At 49.8% G+C, this 16158-nt stretch overlaps 1 protein-coding gene across 3 annotated transcripts in view; it reads right to left on the reverse strand.

Moving 5' to 3' along the window:
* The window catches only part of DIDO1 (death inducer-obliterator 1), a 58146-nt gene that overhangs the window by 13415 nt on the left and 28573 nt on the right, over positions 1 to 16158 (reverse strand). For all 3 annotated transcript variants that reach the window (XM_039479268.2, XM_039479267.2, XM_074406758.1), the window contains exons 5-14: positions 15272 to 15484; positions 14125 to 14338; positions 4953 to 5418; positions 4656 to 4815; positions 3414 to 3530; positions 3178 to 3282; positions 2475 to 2610; positions 1742 to 2258; positions 899 to 1052; positions 43 to 132 (exon numbers count right to left, since the gene is read on the reverse strand). In XM_039479268.2, the coding sequence (XP_039335202.1) occupies positions 43 to 132; positions 899 to 1052; positions 1742 to 2258; positions 2475 to 2610; positions 3178 to 3282; positions 3414 to 3530; positions 4656 to 4815; positions 4953 to 5418; positions 14125 to 14338; positions 15272 to 15484 (2172 nt within the window). The remainder of the gene's footprint in view (positions 1 to 42; positions 133 to 898; positions 1053 to 1741; positions 2259 to 2474; positions 2611 to 3177; positions 3283 to 3413; positions 3531 to 4655; positions 4816 to 4952; positions 5419 to 14124; positions 14339 to 15271; positions 15485 to 16158) is intronic.

Raw genomic sequence — 16158 nt, forward strand, 5'->3', positions numbered from 1 at the left:
ACTACCTTCCATGGTTATAGAATGTATACTGCAAGCGGATACCTTAGACACGGAAGACTTGAGTTTGCCAACATAATCCCAAACTGTCTTCGGTGCGATCCTCCCACCAATGTGAATTGTGTCAGGCAAATCCTAAACAAAAAGGACTTTGAGTAAATAACTGGTGAAACCGTAGTAGTCACAAATAGATTAATGCAGTCACTTTAAGGCACTGTACTGTCCAAGGTTCAAGAAGACCACAACAATTCCAAGGATAACAGTCATACTTGTACTAAATGCCATATTAAGTCCAGGGTCACGAGCTACAAAATCCAAGGGGAGTATGATGCCAACGTTCTGCCACACAAGGCTGTGTTTAGAGATGGCTGGGCAACACTTCTGTTACCTTTTCTGTACATACACCAAGAGTAGCGATTTGTACATGAGCCCGGGTGACTCCCTGCATGAAGATCATAAATGCTAGTGCTGTTTTTTGGTTAATTTTGAAAACTAAAAGGCCTGCCAGAGGGTCATATGTGCCACCCCACATGTGGCCAGGTGTGTGTAAAGCAGGCTCTGAACACCGGGCTATGCTGGGGCTGTGTGCACAGCCACATGGTCAGCACCCCGGCGAAACCCATCACTGAGATGCTGGACTGCAGGCTCGCGTTTCTGACCCTGTCCCAGCTGCTGACTCATCACAGCAATCGCCACTTTGCATTTAGAGGTGCTTCTATATCCAGACAGTCAGTTGCAAGGGTGTCATACATTTTTCTTTCTTTCCTACCCCGTGAATTAAGGGAGAAAGTCATGTGTTTGTAGTATAGAAACTCCTATGAAAGACATACATGCACACACATGCACGCGCACGCACACACACACACACACACACACACACACACGTTTTCTTGTTTCTAACCTCACTGAGGTAGTCAAAACACCCGGAGACGGGATACGCCTTAGTGACAAATTTTGCCACACTCTGCATGTTAATAAATCCTTTCCAGATGGTGCTGAGTCGAGACAGAAAGAGGGTTGTGTCTCCCTCTGGAGGGGACCGTGATTCTAATGTGCTGTAAAACAAAACGATAAAAATAAAAGTTAATGTCTCTCCGTGCAATGAGAATTTCAAAACCATAAAGGCTTTTTTTTGAGACAGAACCTCATTCTGTCGCACAGGCTGGAGTGCAATGGTGCAACACGGCGGGCTGCAGTCTCCACCTCCTGGGCTCCGGTGACCTCCCACCTCAGCCTTTCAAGTAGCTGGGACTATAGGCGCGCACTATAGCCAGGCGTGGGCCTGGCTAAATTTTTGTATTTTTCACCGTGTTGCTCAGGCTGGTTTCAAACTCTTGGGCTCAGGGAAATCTCCCACCTCTGCCCCTCAAAGTACTGGGATTACAGGTAGGAGCTACTGTGCCCAGCCTCAAGAGGACAAAGACTTTGTATCTAAAATCGAAAGAGAACTCTTTCAAGTTTTACATTTTGGCATAATTAATTATAATAATATAGGTATCTTGATTAAAGAAAAATACAATGAATAGACAAGAAACTGGATGAGCATAAATTTAAATCTAAACTTCTAAGACCTTTACTTCCAAAATGACAAAAGAGCACCCTAAAACTGGGGCTTTCTGAAAGATGAAAGAGTGAAGTTGTATTTCAGGTGAAATTTCAGAGTTCAGCTATTAAATCACCAGACTTTCCTTCTGTTCATCTAAAAACAAGTTTGGCTTGTTCAGACCACACCTGAAGTACGTACCTGGTATTTGGTGATGGAGGAACTGACAAGTATCTTGGGTCAGGGGATGAAGACGGCTTAGCCAGTATGGACTTGGGCATCATCACAGAAGTCATGGCAGGCTTCGGCACATCTTGTCTGGTTTCCACCACGTGGGTGCTGTCCGGGCGGGCCACGGCTGTGCAGGAGCTGCTTGGAGCGGTCCTGGGATCCCGGCCGGACACTGTGACAGTGGTGACCACCCCGCTCCCACAGGAGGCTGGGCAGGGGGACAGGTCTTCTGGCGGGGAGGGCTCAGGATGGCCATCTCCTGGAGGCCCAGGGAAATAGGTTCTGTCCACGTTTGGATGAGAAGCACTTTCCAGGCCTGGCTCAGGGGCAACTTCAGGCAGCGCCTCCGGTATCACCTCATCCGCTGAATCAGGAACTGGGTCAGGCACAGAACTCTCATGCTTGGGTTTTAAGTCTTCTTTCTTAACAGGAGCTGACAATTTTGGTTTTTTTGGAGCTGGCTCGTCTTCTGCGGAGGGAACCTGGCCTGAAGAAGGCGAGGAAAGGCTCTGTGAGAAACCCAGCCAGCCGAGTGCTTCTCACAAAAAGCTGAAAGCAACACTGAAGGCAGGGCAGGGAATTGTTCCGGCCTTTCTGTGTGTCTGAGCTTGTTAGGTGCAGTTGCTTTGAGAGGGACGCAGATATTTTTAACAAAATCAAGTGCAGTCTCAGCTCCAGGGCTCCATCCCCCCGTTGTGCTCACCTGTACAGATCTTGCAGTTGAGGTCGAAGAGGTGTGCGCGGTGCTGGCTGGTGGTGTCTTTCAACATGCTGCTGAAGATGTCGAGGAGGGGCGCTGCGCTCCTCTCAGGGACAGCACGTGCTGACTCTTGCTGTTCCTAAAAGGAAAAGGAAAAAAATGAGGTCATCTATTTTCCAAACTCAGCTCCAGATTAACAACACACAAGAAGGCCGGGCGCGGTGGCTCACGCCTGTAATCCCAGCACTCTGGGAGGCTAAGATGGGCGGATCGCAAGGTCAAGAGATCAAGACCATCCTGGCCAACATGGTGAAACCTGGTCTCTACTAAAAAATACAAAATTTAGCTGGGCGTGGTGGCACGCGCCTGTAGTCCCAGCTACTCGGGAGGCTGAGAGGCAGGAGAATTGCCTGAACCCGGGAGGCGGAGGTTGCAGTGAGCCGAGATCACACCACTGCACTCCAGCCTGGCACCTGGTGACAAAGCGAGACTTGGTCTCAAAAAAAAAAAAAAAAAAAACCCACACAAGCAAAGCGGGTTCTCTCAGGGACTGAGACCCATGGGGGAAGAACATAAGGCCTGAGGAATACCACAACGGCACACACCCGCTGCCAGCTCAGTGTCCCGCCCAAGCATTCAGATACCTGAACACATCTGGGATGAATGCGTCTGCTCTTGGTGAACACAGAAACCCCCAAGTGCTCACCTCGGAATCCGACACTGGCGGAGAGTCCTCCATGTCGGGGATGACCTCCTGCCTGGCGGCCACCTTCTTACTTTCACTGTGCACTTTAGTCCTGGGCTCCATCACCTGAAACGAGAAGGACAAACCAAGCTCAAGCGTTGTTTTCTAAGGAGGAAATCATCGCTCATGCAGACTATCTGTGAACCAATTTCTGCGGAACGCGCGTCCTCGGCGCCTCGCAGCCTGCTCACACTCACAGATCGTGCTGGCTTCTCTTTCCACGTGGAAAGCTCTTTAGATACAAGTTCTTCAGGCTTCATTCTCACAAGTTTCGCCAAAGAGATTTCCTCCCGCAGAACACGATGGAAAAGTCCCTGCAAACAAGTATTTTTCATTTGCTCAAATAATATTCGTGTATCTGTCAATACGGAGAGCTTATGGAAAACAGAGCTGCCCAGAAGCTCAGTGGGCACAGGACAAAGGCCCCCAGGGCCCACTTGCTATGGCACTGGGCAGAGCTCTGCAGGGTGTGACCTCTCTAACTCCCCAAATGACCTTGTGAGAGTGGGCCCCGGGCCATCCCTGCTGTGAGCAAATGCAGGCCCCGCGAGCACAGCTGCTAAAAGGTTCAACAGCAGTTTTCCCGGCCCGTTCTGCTAAAAAAGCAAAACACGCAACACCTCAGGAAAGACAATCGTGCATATGACACGGACATAGGTCAAAAAGACAGCGTCAGGCATGAAGGAAGGAAGGAACCAGTTCTGCTTGGAGGCTGTTCCATGGCGAGATGCAAAGCCAGAGGATTTCAATATCCTAAAACTCTAAACAGGGAAGAGTCTGGAGGCCATGGGGAACACCAGAAAGTTGTAAGGCCCGTGGCAAGAGGAGCCCATCAGGCAGGCGGCTGTCCCTCCCAGCTAGAGTTTCTGTCCTGAACCCCACTGGGCAGGTGCCTATCCCTCCCAGCCGGAGTTTCTGTCCTCGTGTGGGATGAGCACCGCCCCCCCCCCCACCACTGCAGTGAGGACGGAGTGACCCCACCCTGAGTGTGAGCAGCCCGTTCCAAGTGCTGCGAACACTCAAAAGCAGCCCAAACCCTCAGGCTCACTCCGCTGATGAGGAATATGAGGAAATAGAGTGGAAAATGCTGTCTGAAGCCAGAATATGGACACCCTCATATACTGGGATAAAGAATTTGGACTTGATTTTGGAACCAGTGAAGTGACTGGCTTGTCATTTTAAAGCAACGTTTAGAGGAGACCAAAGATGGACTTGAGGGAAGCCAGTGAGCAGACAGGACCCCTGCTAGGCTGGGAAGGGAAGGGGCTTCCAAGACCCTCAACGCCAACACAGCCCAACCCAGGCTGGCAGAGGGTCATGTGGGAGAGACTTCCCAGCTCTCCTGGAAAGGACACAAACGTTTCAATCCTGTTTGGTCTGTCCCTTTCGTGTCCAGCGAACAGCACAGGAAACGCAATGTCCCGTCGTCAGGCACACACCTGGTTTTTAGGGTCCTTCAAGTTGAACATGATGCTTCGGTATTTACTCTTGTAGCGATTGTCCGTGACGTGAAACAGGTTGAACATCTCCTTCTCAATATGGAGGGCGATTTTCCCTACTTCGTTTTCTGTCATGATTAAGTCATCGCTGTCATTGACTCTGAACGGAACAGAAAAAGGAACGACATAAGCCACTTCCGCACACTCGCCCTTCTCAGCCGTGAGGCAATGCTGCCGCCACACGCCAACAAAAGCCCCTCCATTTTAGCGGCCGACAGATCAAGCGTAACAGCCCACCTTTTCCACAAAATCTCTTTCAAGGAGCGTCTGATATTTTGCCGAATTTGTGAATTTGGCTGCGACGGTGCGGCACCCATGGCCCCGAGGCGTCCCGCGGCTGGCGAGGCGGTGGGAACAGAAGGTACCACTGGCTTCCTTACAGCTCCCACCAGAGCAGCGGAGCCGGGGAACTTTTTGGAGGCTGCCGTGGCCACTGTGGGTGCCGGCCCTGCCTGCCGGGCAGCAGAAGCACCACTTGATGGGGTGGTCGACAGCCATGACCTCTTGGGGATGGTGCCCTTGAAGCCTGAGGGTGACTTTTTAATGGCTGGTTTGGCCGCTGCCACGTTGGCAAAAGAAGGCTTCTTTGGCGCGAGACTTCTAGGCGCAGGCTGCTTGCCCGACGCAGGACCCGGAGGGGCTGTTTTCTTGGAGACGGCCGCGGCTGCTGCTCTCTCTTCCGACCTTCTGTCCTCCTTGGTGGCTGCAAAGGAGAACACAGGCGCTGGGTGCGAGAAGGACACCACAGGGTGCTGTAACCTGTCTCTAACAGCAGACCTGCCCTTAAACCTGTAAATGCCCACCTGGCATTCCTGAATAGAATACACATAGAGAAAAGGATTTGCAAAATCTCAGCATTGAGAGGAGCGTAAGGGAGGGCTGCCAGCAGCATTTACGATGGCGACTACATTTTCTTTCAGAAAGAAAAACGTTTTATTATTAATCTTTTACCTTCAACCAACAAACTCTAGTTAGCAAAGGCTTGACTTGAAACTTTGCTTGAAACTTGAAACACCAGTGAAACTTCAAATCTGACGGAGAAATTTCACTTTATCAATTAACAAAAGCCAGATTTAGAACAGTGTTGTTGTTATTAATGCAAGTGCAAATTTTTGTAAAATTTAAAAAGATCTTTTCGAAGGGAAAACAGGTCTCTTAGCCCGGTGGGCAGGGTTTGCACATCTCACTCATTGGTGGCGACGCCATTAATGAAAATACAGAAAGCTGGCATACACCTGCATCACGGGAAGAGGACCAGCCACAGCGTTACATGAAAAGTGAGATGCTGAGAACACAGCCATGCTGTTACAGCAAGATTTCCATTTATAAACCTCGTGCTGTAATTCCATTCAGGGGTGAAGTATTAATCCAAACAAGGATTAGAATAATAGCTCAGACAGACATCAAAACCCCTCTACTCGCGCAAAAATCTTTCTATGCCAGTAGAGATCGATCCTGTGATAACCCTGTGAGCTCATCGGAGTCCAAAGGCCCTCGAGCAGGGGAGCAGACAGCTTGCCAGTGGACAGGGCTCGGCAGGGTGCACCGCATGACGGGGCAGGAACCCAACTAGTGGGACAAAGGAATGAAATGCCTGGGGAATAGGGGGGCCCCGTGAGGGCCCAGAACGGCAGGCTGTCTCAGCTCCACGGGCCCGGGAGGTACTCCAGGCGATCAAGTAAACAAGGCACCTGAGATGCCTCCCCGAGGGAAAGGCTTTTCCAGCGATCCCTGTAGCAGCAAGCCTCTGAAGCTCCCAGAGGCCTAAACAGGGGAATGTGACAGATGCTACCAGAAGCACTTGTCTAACTCAGGGACTAAAAATAAAAGAGCTCCTTTGCCATCATCTTATTGATGCTTTCAACAAATGAGGTAAGTCTGACAGCTCAGGAAAGAGCCCAGACCCCTCAAGTAAGGCCTGATTCAACGGCCTGCCCCAGCTTGGCCCTGAAGTCACTGCCAGCCTTGGCCACACTGGCAGAGGGTGCCAGCCCTCCCCAGTGGCCTCAGGGCTGCAAGTCTTCCCAGCTTCCAAGATAAGTACAATTCCTTAAATTCTACAAAACCTGCACCAGGACTACATGAATCTAAAAAGCTGTTACTGTTAACAGACGCTCACCCCAGCTTTAAGGATTTTCATGTGTTCCTACCTAACCATTTTAACGGTGATTAAGGTAAATCCTGTATTTTCACCTTAGAGCCCTTCTAGCCTCACGGCCCCTGCCTAACCCTTGCCAGATGTGGGCCAGGTTGCTTGGCAACACTGCCAGGCCCCGCCTTGCTCACCCACAACTGCACCCCAAAACACTCATTCTGTGTGCGCTGGATCTTAAAATGCACATTAAAGCAATGGCAATGTTTAACAGGATACGAACAACGGTGTCAGATAGTTTTTGTGTCTAGGAAACTCCGCTTTTAATTCTGCATGTACCGTTTTCTGATTGTTAATACGCCCAAGTAGTCACTACCTTAGAGACTGAAAATCATTTTTAACCACTGTTTAACTTGTCAGACTTAGCCAACAAGGTCTGCAGCATCTAACCCACAGGGCTGCTACAGGTTAGTCAGGTCAAGCAGTGGAGGCCCCTTTTCTTGGGGTAAGCAAGGAGGTGGGGATGGAATGAAACGGCACAGCAGGGCACACAGGGAGGGCGCTGACACCAGCCAGGCACCAGGAACCAAACTCTGCTCTCTAGAGGCGGCAAACAGACAGCTGCCAGGAAGCCAACTATTATGATTCAAACTGAAACCTCGAACCAGTTCAGTGGGTGCACTAGAAACTGGAGTGTTTTAATTTTACATTTAAAAAACTCTAAAAAGCTGGCTTAAGTCATTTCCAGAAACCTTAACAAAATGCCTCGGAAGTACTACACAGGACACCTGTGTGCTGACCTGAAAGAGATCTTTAGTGTTGTTTAACACTAACCTTGTTTTGAGCTGGGGTTGCGTGCTAACTTTAAAAACACCAACTCCATGTCTCCAGATCTAAGTGTGAGAATGAGATGGCCACGGCCATGCTCAGGATTTCTGCTCGTGTACCTGGAGTCTTGTCTCCCTCACATAGGAAAATCCCAAGCTGAGAGATGCTTTTTAGGGCATCTCAATACATTACCCAAGAGTGGGACAGCAGATGAATGAATGTAATTTATTTTAAAAGCACGAGATGGCTCTCAAACAATTGCTATTTTAGAAAATTAATTGCTCCCTAGTTTCTGAAGGCAACCTTTGTCATCCCTCATCTGTGCTTCAAAGAGCAGGGAACTGGGCAGCGTTGGGAGAGTGAATGGCAGCTGTGCCCCGCAATACAAAGCCAGCCCCATTCCTGCTCTGAAGGTTAATGCTCCATCCAGCAGCTGCTCTGGGGACGGGCACACACCCACCCCACTCCAGGTGGACGGTATGGCAGGTGCTCAACTCGGGTCAGCTGCTGCTGAAATGGTGGCAGAAACTCACTTTTTAGTAGAGTTAAAATCGAATTTGCAAGTTTATTCAAAGTCACTTTGAACTATTGCTGTGCATGACTTTAGAGAAGGGCAAGCAGTTAACTCTAGCCCACCCAGGGGGAAAAAAAACCCACTGCAGAAAACACTGCCTGTCAGGGCACAAGCCTCCCCTACATGCTGCTGGGTTCCCTGGGGGCAGCAGTGGCGGTGACCTGGTCACCCCATGCAGCACTGATGCCTGAGCCCCAGGGCTTCCCTGCCTCTCCCGACACCTCTGCCCCTTGGCTGCAGCGGTCTCCTTTAGCGTCCACATTCTGGGGGCCCGTCCAGGCCACTGCCCCAGACGAAGCTGCTGCCACCGGGCGCGGGTTCCAGCTGTAGAACGAAGCAGGTCGTCGTGGTGCACACGGATCAGTGACACCCTCTAATTGGCCAATTTCCCCCAAAGCAGGAGTGAGGCTTAACTGCGACAGCGCCGCCGGCCACTGGGTGGCACCAGGACATGAGCAGAGACCAGGAGAGTCCAGTCCCCACTGGAGGCTGGTGCTGCCCCGCTCCCTGTGTAGAACCTGTGCCATTGCCCCAGTGGAAGTTCTAGCTGGACGGAGATTAAAATATGGGGTGAGAGACCAAGTCTGCAGAGTTCTGGCCTGTCCAGAGGCCCACGCCTAGGGACCTTATTTGCTGGACGGCTCCTCACAGGGAAAGGAATTGGTTATAAAAACAATTTTAAAAACCACCACCACTTGCCTTTGCATGGGCGTCGACAAATGAACTGGCCTGCCCTGTCCCGGTCTGGCTGGCTGGTTCAGGAAAGCTGCAGCAGCAGACCGCTGCGTCCTGAATCCTGCCTGTCACTGCCAGCTACAGCTCTAAGGGCCGTTTCTATGCTGTGCACCTGGAAACAGACTCAAGCGACACAGTGAAGGCTCTGCGGAGGCCAATTCTGTTCACTGCGACATGTACCCAGCCCTCAATGATGCGTGTGCACAGCGCAGTTTCCCACTCTAGCCATTTCTTCACCATCCAGATTTCCCCGTGTGAAGGATCAAGGTGATGGCAACAAGAGAAAATGTACTGCCTTTGCCCCTCTCAACATGCTGAAATGTGCTCAAATAAACTAGCCTTAGTAAGTACAGTAAGTTACTGGCTTGCTTCCATGTTGGGGGAAATGATGGCTAATTCCCAAATAAGCAGGCACAGACCACCTCCCAGGGCCCACGGCTAGGCTGCCATGATTTGGAATACTCAAAGCTTTCCTTGGTTAGTTTTCTTACTAATACCTACTACATGAGTGCCTTCCCTCTTACTGGAGAGGTGTGTGATTCTCCTGAAGAAACCTGAAAAAAAGTAATTTGCCTATACCTGGAAGCAAATCACCCTTCCTTGGTTTACTGGCCTCACATAGCACTTTAACAATTAAAACCCGATTCATGTTGGGATGAGAATATACAAAGAACTGGCTGACTTCAACGAGAACCGCAACAACCAACGTGCTGAGGGCCATGCGGAGAGACCAGCACGTGGAGACACGGATGTTCCACTCAACTGCAATTTCAGTCGTGCCCAGCTGCGCATGGTGTGCCTGGCTACGAAACCCATTTGGGAGCAGAGCCGCTGCTCTTCTGAGATCTCCCACACCAGTAATTTAACCTTGATCATCTAAACTGTGTACTACTGACACCAACGTGTTAGGGCACGTTAAATTAGTCCACAGCCCGCCCTCGAAATCCCTCCAGTCCCAAAGGGCCACGTTCAGTATGAAAGCCCCCAGCGGACAGCACTGACGGTCACAGCTGAGGAGTATGCAGCCAGTTACCTGACGTTCTTCTTGCCGAACTCTTCCAGGTTTGCGGCAAATCAAAGTTGCCACAACCTTCATTTAATAAGTAGCAAAAATTCTTGTCCATCTTCTAAGTTACTTCGCTAACTTTTAGAAGCTAAGAACATCACTATGTGTATGTTGATGCGTTAACAAGAAAAAAACCCCTCAGGATTATTTTACAAGTTTATACAGATCTACCTTAAACTTGTGTACCACACTGGAGCAATTGTAGCAGGCGTCTTCAGAGGTGACCTCTGCACTGGTGACACCGATAATGCCAGAGGGGCTTTCCCGAGTATTAATCTTTAACTATTACAGCAGATCCATAGCTTCAAAAGGTTCTATGAAGGTGACTGAAGAGGTGGTGAATTCAGTGGGACCCATCCTGCTGGAAACTTCCATCCCCACGCCCCACCTCCCTGCAAAGTGGCCAAAGCATAGCACAAGGTGGGCAGTCGAGGGACAGATGGAGGGCAGCACAGGAAGGAGCTCGCTCGGGGCTTCACCGTGCAGGCTTGGTGTCATGGAGATGTGAAACCTTTCCCTCATGTCACTTTCTCAACAGCAGGCTTTTTTAAGTTTATAAAAAGTAAAACACTTAAAAATGCCAAAAGAATGTCATTATTGACAACCAAGAAACTTCCAGTTACGTGGGTAACATAAAAGCAGCTGTCAAGCTATACTCTTTCTCAGTACAAATTCTGACTTTCCCTCTAAATGGGAGGAGATTGGTGGAGATGCGGGGTCTGACTCCCAGCCTCATTTTATTGCTGCTGACAGCTCTGGAGGAGACACATTAAGAGCTCAAGCGACCAAAGCAGCCACCCTCCTCTCCCGGCTTTAAATTCCTGCAAAACACTCTTAGGTTCTAGAGTTCCCCCCAAGCCCCCATGTATTTTTTATTATTGAAAACTGAAACTGGATCCTCTGAGGATTTCAGTGAAACGTGCTTCTGGAGCCCACACCATGAGTTCTCCTGGTGAACGGTGTTCTCCATCCCTCGCACACCACCAGGGCCGTCTCTGCGGCAGCACGTGGGAACAAGAGGCAGTGCTTCCACCTGGCGCCATGCTTAACACAGCTTAACAGTGCGGGTTTGGGTTTACAAACTGGCCAGCTTTTCCACTTTAATTCCAACGGCTAGATGAACTGTAGAATCTGCTTTCCAGTCAAAATCTGTTCAGATCCTCAGTGTTTAAGTCACTTTATGAGCCATTTAGGGAGTCCAAAACACTAGGAACTGCACCTATAAATGCCAGAATTCCACTGCAAAAGTCTAGTCAGTCAGGTATACCTAAGAAACAAGTTTCCAACTGACTTCATGCCTGGACAATAATGGGAGGTGAACTAACAGTGGGAATAGAGAAAAAATGGAAGAACAATTTATACAAACACAAACATCATGATCCTCGAGAGAAGTATGTGCCAAATGTTTCCATAAGCTAAAGAAATTGTATACATAAGAAGTAATTTTTAAAACCAAACGGGAGGAACAGGTGAGGCTGTGAAGCACCTACTGACACCTCAGCAGGGCACAGCCTCCTCCCAGCAGTGCAGAGCATCTGTGCGCAGGACCCCCCCAGGGCAAGGGGGGGGACAGGAAGGGGCCAGGTGCACCCTGGGGAGCAGCAGCGCCAGCTCCACCCTGTGGGTCTTCTGATGGCAGGCGTGGTGAGGCAAGTGTGGAGCAACTCACAGGACAGACCCACGCCAGCCTCACTTCCAATCTCACCCCCTACAGGGAAGGAGAGCTCTGTGGCCAGCCAGGGAGGCAGAGTGGGGGCCTCAGAGACATACAGCAGTGACAGGCTGTTGAGCCCGCCGAAGTGCAGAGGTGTTTAGGGGAGAGGCAGACACACGGTAGCTGCTCTTACCAACACCCCTTAACTCTGCTCCAATCAATCACCTTTTGGGAAGATGACCTTTCCAGGATAACAAAACAGAAGCTACCAACTCAAAAGTGCATCACTCATTCACATCCAGTATAAATTCTGGAAACCTACCAATTTTAACTTGAGGTGATGTGCTGGGAAGGCTAACAGGCATTAACTTCCCCCACTTCCCGCCCCTGGGGCAAATCAGCTTCCCAGAGCTACTGATGTGTAGCAAAGAAGGGAAGAGGGAGAGGTCAGAGGACCCAGCTACCGGCAAAGCACCAGCCTCCTTGTTGAACTCTCCCTGCTCACAGTGGAGGCAGGCAGGAAGCAATGCCCCAGGGGCTAAGAGCCCCTCATTTCCCCATCTCCCCACCAATGCTCCCTCCCCGAGATGTACAACAATGTACATGGACTTCTGCAACTCCATGTGTGGAGTCTCCCCGGCAGCTTTTCAATTTTGGTTGACACAGATGGAAATTAACCAAACTGAAATTATCACCCACTTATGTGAACTGAGATTATAACCCCAGTTTTTCTTTTCTTGATTGTTATGTGCCTGTAACCAACGTAGGGCTAAATTTTAGCACAGCATTAAAAACTCCCTCTGCATTCACAAGGTGGGGGACACTTACTTTAAGTCCATCAGCTCTGCAGAATTGCTCTATGGAGAGGTACTAGAATCTGATGAACACTGGAGACATTATTTGCTAGCATAAAATTCTCAGCTCAAAACAACGTTAAGGTGTCTCAAGATTCATGGGAATTACATGGTTCGATTTATCTGCAGCTCCATTTCTTAGGTACAGGCTGTTTACATGATCAAATGAATGACATAATTTTCTTCTTTTACTGCACTACTCATACTCAAGAACTGCATATTTTTGGCCAGGCGCAGTGGCTCATGTCTGCAATCCCAGCACTTTGGGAGGCCATGGCGGGTGGATCACATGAGGCCAGGAGTTCGAGACCAGCCTGGCCAACATGGTGAAACCTTGTCTCCACTACAAATACAAAACTTAGCCAGGAATGGTGGCAAGGGGCCTGTAATCCCAGCTACTTGGGAGGCTGAGGCAGGAGAATCGTTTGAACCTGGAGGTGGAGGTCGCAGTGAGCCGAGGATCATGCCACTGCACTCCAGCCTAGGCAACAAAGCAAGACTGTCTCAGAAACAAAAACAAACAAAAAAACCATGTATTTTTTAAACTACACCAGATCTAGCATAGCACAGACGTGTCTGCCTGCAGTAAGCAGCTCCCCTTAGGGAACCCGCCACGGGTCTGATTACAGGAAGACGCAGCACGTCTTGATCATCTCTGACTTGAGGGCTATTTAACCTTTCGGTGCTTTGCACGCTAGACAGAAGGTATTAAAGACTAAATTGAAAACCGTTTTATAGCAGAAAACTGAGAATAATACATTCATGTTGCATCACAGAATCTGAGGTTTCAAAGATCTGTTTGAAATATCTTCATTTCATAAATTTGAAATTTGGAGCAGGGTATGATCTTAACAGTCTAAACGGTCAAGAGAGGAAGGTAAGAAAGCCAGTCACATGTAGAATACCAAGTCCAAGCCACGCGTCCTGAGGTCAGGACGGTGTTCTAGGTGTGAACTCACTTACCATGAGGACTACGAAGCAGGAGCGCGTGGCCTTCAGAGTTCGAATGTGTATTTATGCGGGTGTGTAGCATGTAAATCGGACATTTAAAAAAAAATCCCCCATCTGCCTAGTCAAAAATAAATGTAACATCTGAAAATCATAGGTAAGTTGAGCATCAGACGCAACACTAACTTGCAGATTCCCACAACATAAAGAAGTGATGCTTTCATGTGCTGAACGTGGATAATGTGGAAAAACTGCAGTGTACACAGGGCTGTCACCAAACAGCTGAGGTGGGGACAGGATGAATGTTGAGTGCTGGGCAGCGTGGCTATGCAATCAGACTTGGATGAAGACAATACGAATACTTACCAGAGCCTGACAGTGAAAACAGAGATTAAACAATCAATCATTAAGGTGAAACGTTCACCAGTGGGGTTTGTACAGCTTTGGAAAACAGTGACAGGAAGTCTCAACAGACCAGGGTGGACACGGGCAGCAGGAGGCATCCTGGACCTGGGCTCTGCTTCCCGCTGATGGTGCAGCTGGTGTCTGTGATCAGCTTAACACACAGCTGCAACTCCCCGGCCTGGGCAGGCCCAGGGGATGGCTATCCAGAAAGAACGGGAGGGGTCCAGGAGGCCAACCCCTAGGTGATACATACATTTATACAACAGTGACGGCGAGGGAGCAGCAGTCTTTTCTGGCTTGACTGCATTGTAATTGTGATCGCTCGCCCACGACGGCGTGCTGCTTTCACAGGCCGCTTCTTTCCCAAGGGCTTCGCTCCGAGCGGGGGCCAGCACTGCCTTCTTCACGGTGCTCTCTTTTTTTTCTGGAGCTGGTCTCTTGTGCAGAGAAGAGATTTTAATGCCTGCCTGGATAATCATTAAAACCCCAAATCATTAAGAAGGTAAGAAATGACACCCGTACTTCATTTCACTGAGTGACGAAGGTAGGGACCCAGTGTCTTCTTGGGGCCATCAAGCCCCTGCACCCACCCTGCACCTGCCTGGCAGCAGTTCAGCACACTTGCGGATGGATCCAGGGCGCCCACAGTGCCCCCCTGCAAAACTGAGGGCTTCAACCACCTGAGCTACACGAGGGGCACCTGGCACGGACGAAAGTGCCAGGTTGCTCAGATGACAGGAGCAGCAGCCACTGGCGGGCGGCAAAGCAGGCCAAGGGCTGAGAGGAAAGGCCCGTGCGCGGTGTGCCGGACGCTAAGGTTCAAAAGGACTTAAAAATTAAGTCATCCAAAGGGTAATCATTTGAAAACAATCAAGACAACTCCCCAAACAGTGCTAGTCATCCTCTGCTGGTCACAAACGTAACAGGGGCAGTGATGAGCCACGGCCACCTGAAACCCAGAAGGGGCCTTCAAGTCTAAGACAAGAGGTGATGGTTTCTAAGCACCCTGGATTCTTTCCAAGTATCATGAGACAATTCTGAGCTGGTTCTTCAACGAAGCACACAGCCCTGCCCAGAACCCACCTCCCACTCCTGCCTGCCTGAGTCTACTTTTACAAATTCCATCGGGTGGTTACGAACTCTTCTTACAAGACAGCAGGGTGTGCCCCCGAGTCTTACGTCCGCACAGTGCCCCGTCAGCATCTGCTTTACTGCACTGACATTAACGAGCCCCTCGGCTAACAGGCAGAGAAGGGAAAACTGGCGGGAAGGTGGAGTACAGAGGGCAAAGCGACGCCACCCCCTCCCCCCACCGCGTTCTAGAAACCAGAGCGTCGGAGACAAATCCTCTTGCACACCTGTGCGTCCACTGCTTGGGTGGCTGGTCTCGGTCAACTCACCTGAACGCTACATTTCAGGAGACTGGGCTTTTCTGCCTTCAGCTTCATCTTTTCTTTAGGTTTCGGCTTCTGATCTTTACCTGAGCTAAGGAACTTCATTGTGGCCGCTGCGTGTTTGAGGATACAGTCATTACTGCAGTACACAGAGTCTGGCTGCGCCACCTGACAGCACCCGGGGCCGATACATTTTGAGGCACCAGGCGCCTCTATCACCTGCAGAATAGAACAGATGACTTCAAATAATGTACTTGCCAATTTTTAGCAGTTAAATGTTCTGTAAAATCATCATTTACAATAGCATGGCCACCGCTTTAAAATAAGATACTAACAGTATTTTTCATATGAACAAACATTTGTTTTGTGTATTCCAGCTGTGAGAATCCCCTCACACCAGGTGAGGCACTCACGTCGTCACTGCCCTTCATGCCCTGTGGCCGCCGCACTTGCTCTGTGCAGCCTCTGAAGGGCAGGCGGGACCCACGGGACCTCACATCCACAATGAGGCCCCACTAGAGGACACACATGCATTTTGCAGATGTTAATTAAGGCCCTAACTGCGATGACTGCAAATCAAATGGGTCCAACTTAAATCAGATTAAAAACCCTTAAAAGAAGGACTGGGTCTTTGTGAAGAAGACTTCATAGGTGGTCTTGAAGTAAGCTGCCCTGTTTTGAGAGGGTTTCCTACGGCTAGGATTCGAGGGCAGGGCAAAGCTCCCAAGTAAAATACAGGATGCCAATGCATCTGAATGTCTGATAAACAATGAATACTTTTTTCACATAAGTATGCCCCCAAAATTGCATGAGACATACCCTTTTTTTTGTCTGAGACAGGTCTTGCTCTGTTGCCCAGGCAGGAGGGCAGTGGCACAAGCATAGCTCACTGC

Source organism: Saimiri boliviensis, chromosome 9 (genome assembly GCF_048565385.1).
Source record: "Saimiri boliviensis isolate mSaiBol1 chromosome 9, mSaiBol1.pri, whole genome shotgun sequence".
In the NCBI taxonomy this organism is placed as follows: Eukaryota; Metazoa; Chordata; class Mammalia; order Primates; family Cebidae; genus Saimiri; species Saimiri boliviensis.